Genomic DNA, 19600 nt, shown 5'->3' on the forward strand with positions numbered 1-19600 from the left:
GATGACGGGCACACTGCAATGCCCACATGCTTCTCTAAAGAGGACACCATTGCACCACCCCAGCTGGAGGCAGTCTGCAGCATGAGGTTACTCCTCTGTTTTGGCAGGCAGTTCTGACCTCAAATGGATAACAAAAGGCGGGCAACGATATTGGATCTGATACAAATAAGCCAAATAGTATTATTCTGGTTGCTAAGATGAAAGTTTTATGGAAGCTGGAATGTGTCTTCAAGGAAATAGTAATAAAAATGAGACAGAAATCAACAAGAAAATTAGAATGGTGAAAAGTCCTTTGCCTTTATGAAAGCATGAATATCACCATGGCCTAGGAAAAATGACTAACAATTACTGGAATGGCAAGTGACATGTAAAGAATACGAGTATTGGTAGAAAAACCCTGAAGAGTAAGTATTGACTTAAGACACCTTAATCATTTCTCTACAGGGCCTCTGCCATAATCATAACCACCCCACAGAGGGTCCATTATCAGCATTCTCATTTTTAAGAGCACATCCCTCCTTTCCCTTGAATTGTTCCCTCCCATGGGACATGTCTCTATATCCATGGGAAAGAAAGAGAAGAGAGAAGGAAAATAAAATATTACTTTTTATTTTCTCAGGCACACAAGTGATTTGGGATACCAATTATTCAAGACATTTGCTGATTTCACATTTAGAACTTTCTACTTTCAATCTTCAGCCACCTTTGAAAATAATTTGCAGCAATCACTTTGTAGTTCAGAAGTACCAAGTTATAATTGAGTTGTGGAATAAGTTAAAAGTTTATGTTAAATGTGTGAGCTTATTGACTCCTGAGTTTTAAATATCCTGTGAAACAGTGATTCTTTTCCCTTTTTAAATGGCTTTTCAGTTTAAAGCAATTACCTTAAAGCAAATTATATATTAAAAACTTTATTACAACAGAAATCAGCAACATCCGATCTAAAATCTGGACAATATAATACTGACCATCACTCTGAGACAGTCAATAGCCTCTGGCTGAAACAAAATTCTACCACTAAGGCTATCAACCTGGGTCAGACCTTTGTTCCTGAGGGCAGTACAATCATCTTTTTCTCTGCAAAATGAATGGCATGATTTACCATAACATAACCAACCTGGAACATACCTAGTGACTTTCTCAAGCATTCTAAAGACAGCTTCACAGCTAACAAATATTGACAAATTTAAGTCACAGCACTCTCCCCAAGAGTAGTCCAATTCAGCACTGCACATCGACAAACAGCAATGCTGGGGATATATGCTACTTTAACCAGTTAGCTGAGTTATATAAAGGGCAAATAGGAGTAATGACTGAACTTAATCACCTCACAGGGAGGAAGGAATCTATTAGTTGTATACCTAATTCTATTCAAAGCCACCTTAGAAAGGTTTGTAGCTGGTTACATAATGCATCAGGGGCAAGTATGGCTGGCATTGAATAAATCCAGTCTCTTCTGAACATAAACTCAAAATGCAGATTCTAATGATGGAGATTTGGTTATATTATTTTTGCAAAACAAGGAGTACAAATTTCAAGTTGTTGCACATCAGATAATCCAATAGAAATGGACATGAAAACAGTAAATTATATATACGTTTTTAAAAGGAGGTGCTATTAAAGTAATGTACATGACAAAATTTGGCAAAATGTAAACAAAATTATCAATAAACCAGAATATGGAAAACTTATGGAAAAGCCCAAACAATTAAAGATAAAAACATACCATTCATCAGATTTGGAAATTAGATGGATCATATGCTCTTTAAAATGAGTATAAAGCATTTTTCATTATAAAGCATTTTCATTTCTACAAATACATGTGACTGGAAACATTTAATACATATATAATGACTGGAGACAATATTTGTGCAACATTAAAGTATTCTCTAGAAACGTGTTGCTGCCATGTCTGGGACGCAGCATTAAAGACACAGTGAATAAGGCATGGTGATGCTTTGCACAACTGATAATGAGTATAACCCAAACACCCAGCAACCAAATCTACCTGTCAAATAGCTTGACCGTGAGGGGGTTGCTGTTTTCTTAGAGGCTGCAAATACTAAAGGGGAACTGCAGCTATAGATCAGTATTTTAGAAACAGTCAATTCATACTGTTTTAAGAAAAAATGAATGATTTATTATATAAAATGATTGGCAGAATACAGAAAAATTATTTCTTTTACCTTTACATATTTAATACAAGTACCAAGCAAAGTATAACATTTTAAAGAACCCACTACAAACTACCAAAAGGTACTCAATTTTGGTGAAGTTTTCAAGTCACAAATACTAAAAGTAAATAAATGTACTTCAAAATACATGAAGTATAAAACAAGTATGGAAACAGTGATCTTCAGTAATGGTTCCTTTAACCAAAATTAACCAACAAGCAAAGATGCACAAGAAAAAACACTGCCATGTCAGACAGAAAAGAATAAATAAAATATATTGTTCACTGGAATTGTTGAGCTAAACTCAATTTTTTTTAAAACGTAAATAAGCATTAGGACTCAAAAGAAGAATAAGGATATTTCAATATTATATATAATTTTTTTTCTACCAATAATAGAAGGAAGGATTTGGAGGCCAATCAAGTGCTGAGATCTAAGTGCCTCTCAGAATATTGTGCAACTGAAGTCTTCTACCATTACTTAAAGATAATTTACTCATTATGAAGGAAAGAAAAACAATTATAATGAATAGGGCAAAAAAAAAAACCTTATGATTAAATTCTTCTCTAGCATAGGAATATAATAATTTGTTTTCAAATAATTACTTTGTATTTTAATTAATCAGGGCAAAGGTGTCACCCTAATTAATAGGCAAATGAGAGATCTCTGATAAGTCAAATATTCATAGTCAAAAAAGAGCTACCTACTGGAAAATTTGCACTAATATCTAAAATCTCATTTGTAAATAAACTAATCATTAAGTTTACAATTAAATTACTTTAAAATAGAGGTGACTGATGAATGTTGCACATGTCATATGAATCATATGCTGAATTATTGTGTCAATAATCATAAGTGCTACTAATAAATATATTAATTCATGCTACAAGAGAAAGAATTGAGACACTTAATTTCACATTTCAGAATTCCTGAGTCTTATCAGAGAAAAACATGTACTAAAACAAAACAAAATAAACTTACCTATAATAGGGCAAATAACACAAATCTGGGAATTAAGTTACTATTATATTTAGAGTTCTAAAGCTGAAAACTATGAGACAGATATATAAGTACTTCCATGGAACTATAAAGATGATTTTAAAGCTTGATTTTTAAAAAAGGCTAAACAAGGCCACCTGAGTGACATCTTCAATGATGGCAAGCCCACCATTTTAAAGGAATAATATTTTTATTTCAAAGCCTAATTATTATTATAAAAAGGAAAAAGGTCTATTTTAATAAATGTTTTAGTAAGATTGCAATGTGACAGCCCTTTGATGGAAGATCTAAGGAGGGTACAGCCAATGTAATCAAACTAGAACATGAGTTCTAATTTTCAGCCACCACCCACTAAATAATTTCCCTTTTGCTTTGCATATTACACAGTGAAAATAAAAAGATTATTTTAAGAGCACTTCAGTCCCACAATGTAGGATTTAAGCTTGTGTGAAAAGGTGTAAATGACCCTGCAATAATGTGATGCTTGCAAAAATACATTCAACTGAAAATTAATGTCTTTTTTCTAACACCAAAAAGGAAAACAAAATGGTCCCACTTAACACAACAAAAAAAACACTGTTTATTCTTTCTGGAAAGACTAAGCAAAGAACATCCAATAATATTACACATTTAAGACTGCATACTTTAACTCAGCTTTATAAGTAAAGAAGATGTATACTTTATAAATAAAGACACTAAGCAGAAAAAATATTTGGGTTATTTCTCTGTTCATAAGTACCCAGAAATAAAATAAGTAAAAAACACTAAAGTGCAGACCTATAGGCCATTACAGGCATGAGAAAGAGGTGCAGCCAAAATTGCATCTACATTTACACTTACATATCCAGAAAATGATTCTTGCTTTTTAAAAAAACTGTGCAATTAAAAACTAGTCAGTTTTGTTTGTGCCGTAATACAAATAGAACTTGTCTCTGCCCACTAGGGAAGTGACTGTTAGACCTTGGACAGCACACTAGGCTCTTGACAATCATACATTTCTTTAGAATCATACAATATTGATTCCACCTCCAGAAAATGTTAGGGTCCTCTTGCTGTAGAATGAAGAGCCACTCGAATTTGGTTGATTGCCTTTAACCAGAGAGGTTTTCAGTTCCATTTCGCAAGCTACAATAGCTGCATTCAATTCCACTTGAGCTCGGTGAACTACATAAAACATGAGGCCTATACTTATAATAATCTGTGAATGAAAATAAAATATTAGTTATCAATATTATATACAGAAAAAAAGAAATAATATATATTTGGCTTAGAAATGCTTCATACAGAATGCTTCTTAAATGTGGTAGGTAAGAGGTTACATATTTCAAATGGCTAACAATCAGTTATTAATTCTCCCTTCTCCCAGGAATGGAAGGCCAAAATCTATGAATAATCATTATATGGTATCACGTAAACATACAGCAAATACACATCCCTTTGGTACACATAATGATGTGTGTTTGATATAAGTCAAACTTGTCTCTTGTACCAAAAAGCTTCCTTGGAAGGAACAATGACGACAACAACAACAACAAAATATGTCTACAATAGACAACAGCTGGCTAAACTTTAATGGTGTAACTAACGTGGTATTATGTATATCAGCACAACTTTAAATGTCTACCAGCATTTCCAACCTTACTTAGAAGCACTGCCATTTTAAAAAGAACTAATTTGTGCAAACAAAATTAAAAGTATTAAGCACCACATAAAAAACTGAAAGGCCAATAAACTTCAAAAGAAAGTAACAAGATATTGGGAGCATGAAAATGTATTAAGGAAAAACAAAAACGAAGGAAAACATAATGATAAGAAAAAAAGGCAACCAAAGGGATACTAGGCAAAGCATCAATCTGATAAAACTGAGTCAGTTTCTAGTCTTGGTTTAACTAACTAGTGATGTGATTTCAGGAAAGTCCCTTAAAATATTTGTGCTTAAATTTCCCATTGTTCGAGAGGAATGCGGTTCACCAGAAGATCTAAGCATTCCATATATTCTCAATGATTTTTATTCCAAAGTTCGTTTGTAAACCAGTTGGAACTGGTGTTATTTACAAAGTCTGTTCTAACCAAAAATGACCCCATAATATAACAGTTTCAATCAAATCTATCATAATTATTAACTCTATGGAAAAAAACCCTCTAAATCCAAGTGTTGAAGATGGTGGGGAAGGGAGGGATAGAAGCAGATGGGATAGAAATGGGGATGAGATAGGGGAAGAGAAACCTGAAACTTATGCAAGGGAGTACCAATCCGTTACTCAATAAAATCCTAAGTAACTTAGGTATTATTAAATGGGTTTTTATATCTTGCAATTGTTCTGTTAGTCCTCTTAATAAAAATAAGATATACTTACTGAAAACTCTTAAGATTGACACTTATGAGTGGATGATAATACCATGTGAAGAGATGAAGCAAATGTTAAGAAAATGAATTGTGTGTGAATGAATGCTAAGTTCTATTTCAGATATGTTGAATTTAAGGTAACTCTGAGGCATCTAGAAAAATTCAGGGAACAAGTCTGAACCTATAGAAAGAAGGCTGAATAAAGATGTGTCCAGAGGCAGAGAAGAGGGGTTTTCTTTATACAAATAAATACATTAACAGCCACCATAGTAATTAGATTTGTCAAGGAAAAAAAAAAAAGTTTTTGGTGTGAGACAAGAAAGCTTAGTCTAGAAACTTGAGAAACATGGATTTAGGAGGTAAAGACAAACGTAAGCCAGGTAAGGGTAGGGTGGGACAGGTGGGACAAGATAATGTACCAAAGTAAAGGAAAGGAAGTTTTACTAATGAAGGCATGGTCAACAGAGTTTTAGGTTGCTAAAAGGTCAAGCTAGATTACAAATGGAAAGTGGATCTGAATTAGATGAGCTTAGTGATGACTTCAGAAATAGTGGTTTGAAGGGAGGACATGGCAGGGCCAGAGTTTAAATTCAAAACAAGTGAACAACTTTCTCAGGCTTCCAGCAAACATGAACTGGGTACATCCATACACAGATATTTCACCATCTGCTCTTCTGGATCCTTGGTCCTAACAATCTGTACTGACTATTCAACATGCCTTCATTTCCTCCTTAGCCTAGTGAGGTGTTAACAAAAAGAAAATAAAAACATCAGTAAAAATGTAGTCTAGAAATATTTCTAAATGTTTCTTTACGCAAATGAAAGAACCAAACATAGGCAGAAGGACAAGCCTCCTTCAGAAAGCCAGGCACCTCTTCTACTATTAACTGGAAAGTAGGCCAAAAGTATGGGCAGGAGCACAAGGAGAATAGATTTCTCAAATGGAAACTGAGATGTTTGCCACTGGAAAGTGTCTGATTTTTCTATTAAAGAAGTAAAGAAGTAATCTGTTGGGAATGAAAAGGGAAGTAATAAAAATTATGAGGAGAATGAAGATAGCTAGAAATAGTCAACCTATTTCAGGGCAACAGCAGAAGAGTGAGAAGACAAAGGAAATGGGGATATAGGATAGTGTTGAGAAACCAAGTGAAAATTTACAACCATGAATTAAATATTATCCATCTGTTTGGCTGTATGATTTTGTTCTCAAAAGAATAGGTGCAAAGTAGACCAAACTTGGACTTATTTAGGATTGAGGTTTTGACTGGTGGCAACACAGAAAAATAAAGGGCATGGAAAAGAGTGATTAAAGAGATAAACTGCGATCTAAGTTGGATATCAGTACAAGAATAGCTGTGGATTCCCCCGAATGTCTATTTTGTTTGCCTCCAAAATTTTACTGACACTGTAGATTCTTTTTAGATTGGTGGCTATAAAGCTCAGATGCAAATCTGTGGCTCATTTCTAATAAATAAGAACCTCATGAATACACTTACCCTACTAACTTTTAGCTAAGCTTTGTCTCCTTTTCCTATGCTCATTTTCCACTTCAAGATGAAGTCTCCCCCCACACTTTTATTCTTGTGTACATATTTAAGAAGGTACATTAAATCCTTCCTGAAACAAATTAAGTCATAACATCAACAAATCAAACTGAAGCATAAATTAATCTTCAGGGTTTTTTCCTATAAATGCCAGGGTGAAAAATATGTGTCTTTCCCCTCCTATCTTGTGTCTTAAGTATAAATCTGCCAGCTTAAATAGAGAGGTAAGAAATCACTGGACAAAAAACTATAGTTTAAAAAATACCAGTAATTCCAATGACTGTAGTTGAGTTATTTACTAAGAAGCATATAAATATAAAGTTTCAAATGGTGAAAATCCTCTGTAATCTATAATGAGGAGGAATTCTACTTAGTAAAATATAAGGTCAAAAGAAAATAATGTTTAAAATAGACAATTCATTTTCAGGAAACTCAAAACACAAAATATGCTTAAATTTATATTAAAAATATGAGTCTGCAGTGTAAGTCAGGATTTTATAGCACCTTGGGATGACTATAAACATTATATTACAACATATAGTATACTGCAGATTTAATGCATATCAAATTTAACATTATGGATTAACATGCCATATTAACTAAGTAAATCCTAAGATTTAAAATCTAAAACCTAATAAATACTCAAGTATTTTAAAGTCACTCTAAGTGGCATATTTGTTGCTCAATTTAAGTTTTTGTAGGTTCCTCATCTGGGACAATGGGACAAAATGAAATAATAAGAAATAAAACAAATGTAAACAAATCTTTAAATCTAGATACTAGTTATATAAAGAAAATATAGATCTGGGGGAAAAATTAGTAAAGAAAGATAAAAATTGACAATTCCTTGATGGGCCTTTATTTATTTATATGTGGTGCTGACACTCAAACCCAGTGCCTCACACATGCTAGGCAAGCACTCTACCACTGAGTCACAATCCCAGCCTCCAATTTTTCTTAATGTAAGCCTTCCACATTGGGATGACTCTGAAAATAATCACTGCAAAAAAAAATCCTATTTTTATCATTCCTGTATTTTCTTCTTCAAGAAGACTGTCAATAATTATCAGTTCAGTTCTACACTCTTCCACATAGCCAAACAATTAAAAAATGTTATCAAAATATAAAGCAGTATTTGAGGAACAGGAAAGACTGAAAAAAGGAAAAAATCCTCTTAAATTACATTCAATTAAATCTGTTAAGTTTAAATTAGCAAGGCAATTCTAGAGAGAGAAAGAGAAAAAGAGAAAGAGACAACCCTTGGCCTTAAACTCACCTGTAAACAAAAAACAAAATATCCACTAACACTCTGTTCTGCAATGACATCTTCCATTGTCCGCAGGGTGGTACCCAAGTAAGAATTCAGAAGCTGGGTAGGAAGCAGTCCAACTGAAGATGCCATCAGATAGTTGGGTAATGAGAGATCAGTAATCTAGAAGTAAAAGGAATGATTTGTTACCAAGTAAAATAACATAAAAAAGTGTGTCGAAGTATTTACTAGTGGATTTCTTGGCATGGAGAGAACTGAAATACTTATAAAGCATCTTGATTTTTAAAAATGATTGTCAAGGGAATGTATACAGAATGCAGTTTAGAATGAAATAAAAGTTCAAACAAAATTTTAACATTCTATTATTCTATCACTAAAGGAGAACATCTGTGACTATTTTATCCTCATATGTAAATAAAATCCACACACAGATCAATTTGTCAGAAGTCTTGTTAAGATTTCCTCATGTCATTAAATATTCATAAGCATTCTTACATGGCAGTGTGGCTGCTGGCCCTGAAGCCAGATAACCCTAGAATGGCATTTCAATGTTGAGAACTCAATGAGCTACTCTGTCTTTATGACTTTTCATCTGTAAAATAAAAATAATTATCCTTAGATGCAGAAAAATTTCATTGCTTTCTTATTTCTTTGTGTCTATGTATGGAATTGTTCTCTTGCTACTATTTATAAAACCCAACAAAACTGAAGCAAAAACCTTTGTTTATTGACCTGTGTGGAAGGCAGCATCTAAAATATTCCAACGATTCAATTTCCTGGTTTTCATGCCCTGTGAGATTCCTTACCCTGGAGTGTGGGTTGGACTGACTGCTTACTTCTTAGCAGACTATAGGAGAAGTGACAACATGTTACTTCCAAGATTAAATTGCAAGAACAGGATTTCCATCTCTTTCTTGAGCAGGTCAGCTGCCACACTGTAAGTAGTAGCTCTATGGAGGTCCACATGGAAAGGAACTCATTCCTTCAGCCAGCAGCTAGCAATGACCTGAGGTGTTTGCCAACAGCCACACAAGTGAGGATGGAATTAAACTAAGTTAATCAAGTCTTAAGATGCCTGCAGCCCTGGCCAACACCTTCACTGCAGAATTGTGAGGAAGTCACAGGTCCCTACTAAACTACATAGGAATTCCTGATCCTCACAAATTGTGACACAATAAATGTTTTAAATCTTGAAGTAATCTGTTACATGGCAAAATAAATGACTAATACATTAGACATCTCAAGTTATTTTAGGATAGCTCACTAGGAGTAGAATTACTAATTCAAACAGTAAAAACTTTCTGCTGTGTATCCAAATGTTTAGTAATTCACATATATTTCAGTAATAACATGAGTATGCCCATCACACTCTTATTAACTTATTAAAATTCAGCATATTTCTGTTTAATACAGTAAAAATGTTTCATCATTATTTAATCTGTACTATATTCATTTAAAGTGATGTGAGTTTTCTATATTAATTTTTCTATAGCTTTATTTGTTCACATTTGCCCTTTTTTTCTTGAAATGTTAAGTGTTTTTGTTATTCATAAGAGCTCTTTGTAGTAAGGATAATCTTTGGTCTACTATATGAGCATATATTTTACCCTAAAGCCTGTCAGTCTGTGTGCCCTCCTTTTTTTTTAACTGTCCCCCTTTCTTTCTTCCATTCATTCATTCATTCATTTAGGGTCTTGCTAAGTTGCCCAGGCCAGCCTCAAGCTACTGGGCTGAAGAGATCCTACTGTCTGGTTCCTCTTTATGTTTTGATACAAAGTTTCCAAATGCCCATATAATCAAATACCATCATCTTTTCCTCCAATTTTTCCACTGCTTTTAGTTTACTTTTTTTTTTTAGATCCTATTAGTTTTTATCTTCTTTTTTCTGATTGTTTTATTTTCTAATACTTAATACTAAATTCTTCTGGAGATTATTCATTAGGATACAGCCTATTATTCATCCCTTCCATATGTATAGTCAATTTTCTTAGCATTACATATTAGATAATCAGTAGCTTCTCCTTTATGATATACGTTATAAACAGCTATTGTATATATAAAAGGGCCCATTAGGGGCTCTATTACCGACAATCCATATTTTAAATCTCATATTGCAACCAAAATTGTAGCAAGGACTATCAGTTCATATTTGGCAAGAAATGTCCAACTCCATTCAAGCCACTTCATTGCTCTTATTTTAAAAATTGCCATTACTGTTCTTACTACTTATTCTCAACAGATCATTCTGTCATTCAAAAAGAAAAATAAATAGTAAATTATCAGGATTAGGTAAACTTAAAAATAATCTGGATAGAACTGGAATATCCACAATTTTCAGTCTTCTTATCCAGAAATGTTTCTAAATTTCTTAAACTGTTCTTTGCTAAACTGTTGTTTACTAAATTTTGTGGTTTTTTTACTTAAATATATCATGCATTTCCTTAAGCATTTCATGTTATTATTGTTACCACTCTTACTGACCTTAAGAATAGTTTCTCTATACCTGCATCTGTAGATTACTGGTATGTAAAAAAGGTATTGACTACATTATTTACTTTTTTTAACTGCTTTTAAGATCCAGTATTTTAATCAGCAATACATTACTCTATAACTACAATCTAATAAAATAATCATGTAATCATAATTTCACTAAAGTTACATTCATTTCTATAGATGGCACACTAGAGATGTACCACTGCCAGTCTAGAAAAAATATTTCAGCAACAGGTTGTTAACAATTCACATTATCAATCACTGACTCAGTATCTATCCATAAAATTTTCTAATAGGTGCTGGAAAGAGACAGAAAGCAGGACATAATACCTACCCTTGAAGGATTTACATACTGACAAGTGCACACCAAACACCTTAGAAAAAAACAGAAAGGGAGCCTTTGGAAGACTGTACACAGCATTCAACAGTAGAAAGCTGGGTGCAGGGGCACATGCCCAGAGTCCCAATTACTTGGGAGGCTGAGGCAGGAGGATTGCTTAAAACTTAAAAAAGTTTTAAGAAAGTCTGGGGATATCACTAAGTGGTAGAGCATTTGCCTAAGCATGTGCAAGACCTAGGGTTCAACACCTATTCTCTCTCTCTCACACACACACACACACACACACACAAGAGTGAGGAGTACAGAGGAATTAAAATCAGATGCAGGAGTAGAGATCAAAGGGCAATTTTGTGGCAAAAGAAGCCTTCAGAACAGGCACCAGAAAGCTACACATGGGTTTGGCAAGCAAAGACAAGTGGAAGAAGGGAGGTGTTTTAGGGAGAAAATGAGCAAAGACAATTTGGCAGGGTAGGCACAGGATGTACTAATGAAGTTCGCAGTACATTTTGGATTATTTAAGGCACAAACAAAAGAATACTGAAAAATAAAGATGGGAAAAGTAACTGGGTGATACTTGTTAGGAGCTTGAAAAAAGAGGAGTAAGCCTCTGTGCAGAGGTGAGTTTACTTACAGGAGGAGAAAATTTTCTTTAGAACAAAATGTCATAAATGTATGAAATGAGTAATTAAGACAAAAGTGAATCATAAAAATTACTATGTTGTAGTTAATAATAAAGCATCACACATTATGAAAATTATCTTCAAAATTAAAGCTACATTACAAAATATCAGAATGCAAAGTTTCAGTCCTTAGCTTTAAATGTAATGACGTTTCTCTAAATAGAATATGTAACTGACATTCAGGGATGACATCAATAATATTCAAATGGGAATATTAAAATTGGATTTCATAAATCTGAAACAACTCTCAATTCTTTAACAATAATGTTGTCCAATGCATAAAAGTGGTCAAATTAATCCTAAGGAGAAAGTATTATTATTTATAACATACTTCCCTTCTGTCAAGTTGAAATACCTAAAAGAAAGCAAAAACCCAGTTTTAATCTTTGTAAGCAGTTCTACTAGAGTGTTCAATGATTTAACTAGTACAACAATGCAATAATATACAGTTTTTAAACTATTAACAACTTGATTAACATAAAGATTATAAATGATTTCAATTTAGCACTTCCTTTAAGTCAAAATCCTACTCAGAACCTTCACTCAGCTCCATAATTTAGAATGCTTGTTCCCACGCAGAGATTTAATCCAACCCTCTCTCCCCAGTAAGCCCTCACCAACCAAAGTTTAAATTTCTATCTCCTAGTTTTACTGTCCATAAAGACATTAAAATGAACCTCAGGCCATCCTACTGAAATTCCTAAGTATCCTGGGATCTCAGCTCAGAACTTGTCTTCCAAATCCAAACACCCTGTAGAAATCTCAGCCTAGGATATGAATGTCATTCTGTTGGTTAGTTACTATAATAGATAATGAGTTTCAGGGATGGCAAACATCATCTGATTATATTTACCCTTATTCCCAGAGGTTCTCAACTTCACTTGAGTCAGTAGGGGTTAATGTAAAATAGTCCTCCATTTCTTGAAACAAAATAGTACCAATCTGGAGTACATGGAGAGGAATAAAAAGCCTTAAATCTGAAGAGCAAGAATTGATTGACCACCACCGAACAGGTCATTTTTCAAGCTGACTATAAAAGAACCTCTAGATTTATCATTCAGACACAGCACAAAGTACAGATCCCAGGTCCTCTCAGACACAGCACAAAGTAGAGTTCCCAGGCAGCCCTGCAGTTCCTCATTTTCTAAGTTTACTTCTATTTACTGGCTTTAATTTAATCCATGAAGAAACTATCGTTTTTTACATAAACTACATCAAAAGATGCAATGATGAATTTAAAGGCAATCCACGTTCAAAAAACCCTCAAATTTTATCCATAACTATGAATTAAATATTATTCTTGTCAAATTATACCTTCCTACATAGGTTATGTTTCTAGGTTTATATATTTGGGTTTTTTGGGGGGGACTGGCATTTGAACTCAGAAGTGCTTTACCACAGAGCTACATCCTCAGTCCTTTTTATATTTGAGACAGGGTCTTGCTAATTTGCTGAGGCTGGACATCAACTTGTAATTCTCTTGCCTCAGCCTCCCAAATTGCTGGGATTACAGTTAAGGTATATTATTTAAATTACAGTTAAATATTACATTGTAATATTATGTAATATATTACATAGAAAAGTCACAAATCCCTAAGATGATTTTAAAGGAACAGTCAAAAGAAATTAAAATGACTATAGTTCAATCTTTTCATCTTATTTATTGATAAATTATGTATTTTATTACATATATCTGCAAAACACCATCAATTTCTCAGAAAAGTTGTAGAAGAGAAAGAGTTCAAAAATGGTAACTAGCTTTCACTCTTAGGAATTATGTAATTCTTTAAAAACGTGAATTAAGAAAAAACACTGTGTTCACTTCCTTCCCTATACACCTCTTCTTCTCTTTTTATGTTCCCAATCTCAGTTCTCCTGAGACTGTTACCCAGCTTCTCCTTCATTTGCCATATCTGATTACCTACCGTCTTTGTCAAAGGTACCTTCTAAATTTCTAAGGAATCTGTCTGCCACCTGGTTCTATTTCTAGTGTTTCCTGTCCAGTTTTGACACCTAGATTACCCTCACTCACCAATTACGCTAAATCTTAGAATTTTTTTAAAATGTAAATCCAGTCCTACTTAAAACTCTGGTCTACTGTCATGTGAATGAGATTCAGGTTCTTTAGCATGCAAAATGCTTCATAATTTGACCATCTCGTACTTCACATACACCATATCCCAGCTGCATCAAAATTCTCTGGATTCCTAGAACATTCCTTGCTCTTCCCTCTAGACCTCTGTACATTGTTCCCTCTGGCAAGGACATGTACATCCTTCCTCCCATTCTTTCTGCTCTACTCTACAACTATCTTTCACTACTCAGTCATCATCTTCTGTAGCAGAGCTTCCCTGATGCCTAAGTCTGCACAAAATGTTTTCAAGGACTGTGAGGAAACAGTGAACCTCCTTGTCTCCTCACACAGAACAGCAACCAAACCTTTCATCATCTGTTTGCCCCTCGCTCAGACTGCAACTTCTATGAGAGAAAGAACCTATGTTTCCTTCATTTATGTCCCTAGACCTAAACAATGTCTACTAAATATTAGGTACTAAATATATGTTGACTGGAGGCTGAATAGATCAACATCAAAACTGCTTTTTAAAAAATAAATATGGAGGGGCAGGAGTTGTGGCTCAGTGGTGGAGGGCTTACCTGGCATGTGTGAGACCCTGGGTTCAATCCTTAGCACCACATATAAATAAATAAAATTAAAAAGATCCATTGACAATTAAAAAAAAACTATAAATAAATGTGGAGACTAATGATAGTTGCTAGTTCATAAAAAAGGTTAAGATGATAATTCCATTTGTAACTGGTTATTCAGAAACTAAGAATACTCCTGCCCTAATACAGAAAAATGTCATAACTAAAAATGAACTCATTATCAGCAAAATTTACACCATGATATAACTAGAATGTTTTCTTCTTCACTGGACTGCTAGCACCTTGAGGGATGAACTTTGCTGTACTGCTATGCAACTCCAACAACAGGAACAGCAGCAGGCACAGGGCCTCTACCAGTTATCTGCTGAGTGAAAACTGAGAGTACCCCCAGTAAGCTTTGTGGTGAACCTATTGTCAAGGATAAGATGCTCTAGTTAGATGATAACCTTGAGAGTACCAGAAAAAAAATTGCCACTGAAAACAATAAAAAAAACAAGGCAGGGCTCTGAGGGCCTCCACTCTAATATCTGGAGATGGCCTGAAATAAAAGCAGCTTTTACTTCCATGAACAGAAATGATTTGGTCAGTATGCCTGCCTGATGCAGAAAACATCTTCGTATATACAACATTTTTCATTAGTTCAATGTTTCTAAATCAGGAACTGCTTTTAATGGTCCACAGATTATTGGCGGGGGGCAACAATCTATTTGAGAATATGGTTAACACACACACTTCTTCCCAGCAGAAAAAAACAAACAAACAAAAAAACACATTTTATTAAATATATATGACAAAATACCCATTACATCAAGTAAAAGGTCACAAAAATGATTTATAACATTAACTCACAATGTCATAATGAGAAAAGTATAATAAATTCAAAGAAAGGAAAATTATTTAAATGTTCATGATTTTTTCTTTTTATTTGCTATATTTTTCAAAGTCTTTACAATGAACACTTATTTTGTAAGAGGATAAAACAGATACTGTTAAAGTAAGTTCTAATAAGATGTCTCTGCTTTTAAGATTTTTTTTTTATTAATCTAGGAGGGGGTATTAAGACATGCTACAAATACATTGTTAGGATAATAGGCTCTGATAAAAATCTGCACTTTAAGCCTATATATGACACAGAGAAACTTCAAGCTGATAAGAACATGGAAGTGGCACTAAAAGCAGGAAACAGTTTTGAGGAAAGTTTTGAGGAAATAACTAATAGTTAACTGTATTCAGTGGTACTGAAAGGTCTGAGAAAATAGACTAAGATGACACTATATTTTGTCAACCCGTTTTATTGCTGAGTCAGACTCCAAGATTCTCCAAAGCAGACTGTCTTTTCAAATTCTATTCTGCCTGAACTATACCACTGGCTGCAAATCAGTATACTTCAACAATAATAAGAAATAATCACTTGACACACTGATGCAGGGACAGTATCATGACTTATCATCCTTACCAGAATCTATTTTAGCTTCACCTATAATATAGAACAGGAACATAATAACAACTTTTTTTCTTTTTTACAAAATATACTATTACTAAACACTTTAAGGGGGAAAAATGTTAAATTGAGATTTTTTAAAAGCAAACTGAGATTTTTACCTAACTCTTCTCATTTTTACAAATAAGAAAACTGGAGACAAGACCATTAAAATGAGTTCATCAAGGTCACATAGGATCTGAGACAATCTGAGCTTGTGTTCCTAAAGTCAACAACTAAGATTTTACCATATTTGTGGCCTTACAGTCACCTGCCAAAAACTTATTAAATTGCAGTAAATATCAGTTCAGTTATGAACTAAATTACTAAAAGTAACTTATCTTCTTGATAAGTCAAGGCTTTAAGGGCAGAATCTAAGAAAACTGATTCACAAATAGTTATCATGACATTATTTGCCATCAGTATTCAGGGCCCCTTTGCTCAAAAACAAAAATCTTTTTATTGCCGTTTCTAATCTATTGTAATCTCAAACAAATAACCCAAGAAATAGTTTGGTAACAGAATTATGTTAAGTGGTTCTTCTGAGAAATGAGCCAGGGTGATAGGCAAGGCCTTGCACTTTTAAAGTACTCATTATTCTGTTTGCATTTTACATACTGTACTAATATACTGTCTGTTTTAAAAAAATCAGGTAACTTAAGGGACTCTTTCTACAATTGTAAGGGCTCATGCTTGATGGCTATTTTGCTGCAGAGACAGATAAACTTTTTCCATTGTCAGGTGGTAAGTATTTTAGGCTTTGGAGGCTCAGGGTCTGTTCCAACTATGTAACTTTGCTGTTTCAGCTTAAAAGAAATCAGAGACTGCACACATGAATGAGCATAACTGTATTCCAATAACATAATTTACAGATGCTGAAATTTGACATTCATATAGTTCTCATGTGCATGAAATAAGTTTTCTTTTGATATTTTTCCCAACCATTTAAACTTGGAAGAAGCTTGTATGCCACACAAAATTGGGCTACAGTTTGCTGACCCTCTGTTCTAACATCCTGGGATGAGAGCTAATTCCCCTCTAGAGAATCGTGCACAGTACCTGACATGTGGGCCGTCAATGTTTTGATACATAAGGCACTCTAGGACTAATGATCCACAACTGGAATCCTGAGGGGTCTGAGAAAGTCAGCTCTTCTGGACTAACACTACCATGTGCAAAAGTTAGTGATTTTATTTGTCAGCCTGTGGTTTTGGGGAAAGTAATTTTACCGGTTTATGTCTCAACTGCCTCAGCAATAAGATGAGGACTAGTGTTAAAACTGCATTAAATAAGTAATGTGTGAATGACAAAACAGTGCCTGGCAATTAGCATGGGAAATAAAGATATTTGCTAAGGTAAAAAAATTTGAAGTCTCAAGATACTCATTTTGGATTGCAGAGGATGGAAATAAAAAAATAAGCAAACTGTATTTTGTCACAAATTCACAGTAGATGTTATTAAACAATGGGAAATCTAGATCAAAGAATAACTATAATTACCTCAAGATGCCAAGGTAAATGTGAAAACCAAGTTTGATTTCAAATTTGTGCTATCTGTCCTCTATATAACTCTGCCTCTTAGGATTAATACTTACTCAAAAGACTGTTGTGGTGATTACAGAATATTATGTATGTAAATTTGCTCTGCAAGTTGGAAAGTAGTATACATTGTATGAGTAAGATGATTTTTCACACACTGTTTTAGGTTTTAATTTTAGGTTTCAAAACAAAATTTCCCAAGTGGATTTGTTTAAAGAGAAAGAACTCACCAGAGTCTCTGACTTCTGAAGTTTTTCTTCAACCAAAGTGGAAAAAAAGAATGTTTTTAGGATCTCCTGGAGAGCAAGCTAATAAAAACATCAGCCCCCTTTGGAAGTTGCAAGCACCAGTATGTATTCTGTTGCCCATAACAACCAATTATCATGTAATATTTTGGGATCATAGATGGCGTTTTACAGAGTAACTTAAAAAAATCTCCAAAGGGGCATCACAGAGTTTGCAATTTGCAATTTGTCAACTAGTTTTTTCTAGATGGCTTTAATCTTTTAGAATTTCATCTCCTACATCTACCTCAATGGTCCCTTCTTACGAATCCAAAGTTTCTTTTTTCAGCCACTGATAAAAAAGAGAACCTGAAGTTTCAAGGCTACAGACAGGATTTCATTTGCTATATTTAAATCAGAAATATGTCCACCTCTTAGAGCGCTGAGGATTAAAGATGCACATTAAAGAGCATATAGTAATTAATCATGGATTGGAAAGAAAAAGGCTATAAAGGTAAATCAAGAATATATGATATGAAAGTCATTCTGAAGGGAAAAGAAAACCCATTTGAGGATTTCATGCAGGGAAGTACCAAGATAAAGATCTTTGCTGGATAATGATGGGAGAACTTAGGCATAGTAGAGGGAAAGATGAATGAGGGAAGTGGCGGTAGCTGGACTAAAGTGTTTAGGAGACAGAATCCAAAGGATTAGGCAATGACTGGACATGAGGAGTGAAGGAGAGAGTAGTCAAGTGCCAGAATCACTAAGACTGTACCACATGCTCCAGTTCTTGTTTCTTCCTGGCATACCCATCAACCCTTTGGATTTAGCTGTGGCCATGTAATATTTTCAGGCCAGTTAAGAGTGAGATTACTTACAGGTAGAAACTTTAAAAGTCAGGGTGCAATCCCCCATAAAACAGTAATAAAGTACAGGATGGTAGTTTTGTCAACATGGATCTCAGAGTAAAACTGACATAAAACCTTCTCCCAAATCAAGTCTGACCTCCACTTGGGTCAAGTGGAATAAATATACCTTTGCTTATTAGTCCCATGAGATGTGAAAGTTGTTAATGTAGCACAATTCAGCCTATCCTGACTAATCCAGTAAGAAAATAATCATGGTCATTTGAGATTCGTATCCAGAAAAGAGAACTTAGAAACCCAAACTATAAAGTTAGAAATCTGTCTGAATGGGCAGCAAATCTGTAGATACACGATTAAAACATTAAGAAAAAAATAACTTTACCAATGTTACTGCAGAAATGATACGGTGCATTTTTCAAAGAAAGAAAATTTAAACATATACTTGAGAAATCAAATTTTTATGGTTTTAGAATATTATATTATAAACTATTTGGTACATATCTCTATTTTGAGAATTTCAAAAAATTGAGTGTCTTTATTTCTCCTTTTCTTGCACACATGGGAGAAGGAAAGATTTATGGTTAAGAACAGAAAAAACAAGGGAAGCCTCTTTCTTTTTCCAATCAGGTCTGCCTTTAAAATGTAAATGTAACTACTTCCACCATTAATAATAAGAACTAGCAATTATTAAGCAGTTTCTATACGCCAGGCAAAATACTTAATATTTGGCTGGGCACAGTGGTGCACACCTGTAAGTCCAGTAGCTCAGGAGGCTGAGGCAGGAGGATTGTGAGTTCAGAGCCAGTCTCAGGAGCTTAGTGAGGCCCTAAGCAACTTAGTGAGACCTTATCTCTAAATAAAATATAAAAAGGGCTGGGGGGCTGGGGATGTGTTCAGTGGTTGAGTAGCCTTGGGTTCAATTCCCACTACCACACACACACACACACACACAAAAAAAAAAAAAAAAAAAAAAAA

The 19600-nt window shown here is 34.1% G+C and overlaps 1 protein-coding gene across 1 annotated transcript in view; it reads right to left on the reverse strand.

Annotated features, from left to right (window-relative positions):
- Nucleotides 1–593: 593 nt before the first annotated feature.
- The window catches only part of Tmem64 (transmembrane protein 64), a 27454-nt gene continuing 8447 nt past the window's right edge, over nt 594–19600 (reverse strand). Inside the window, exons 6-7 of the mRNA XM_015485950.2 lie at nt 8341–8496; nt 594–4371 (exon numbers count right to left, since the gene is read on the reverse strand). Of these exons, the coding sequence (XP_015341436.2) occupies nt 4180–4371; nt 8341–8496 (348 nt within the window). The 3' untranslated portion in view covers nt 594–4179. The remainder of the gene's footprint in view (nt 4372–8340; nt 8497–19600) is intronic.

Source organism: Marmota marmota, unplaced genomic scaffold (genome assembly GCF_001458135.2).
Source record: "Marmota marmota marmota unplaced genomic scaffold, marMar, whole genome shotgun sequence".
NCBI classification, from domain to species: domain Eukaryota; kingdom Metazoa; phylum Chordata; class Mammalia; order Rodentia; family Sciuridae; genus Marmota; species Marmota marmota.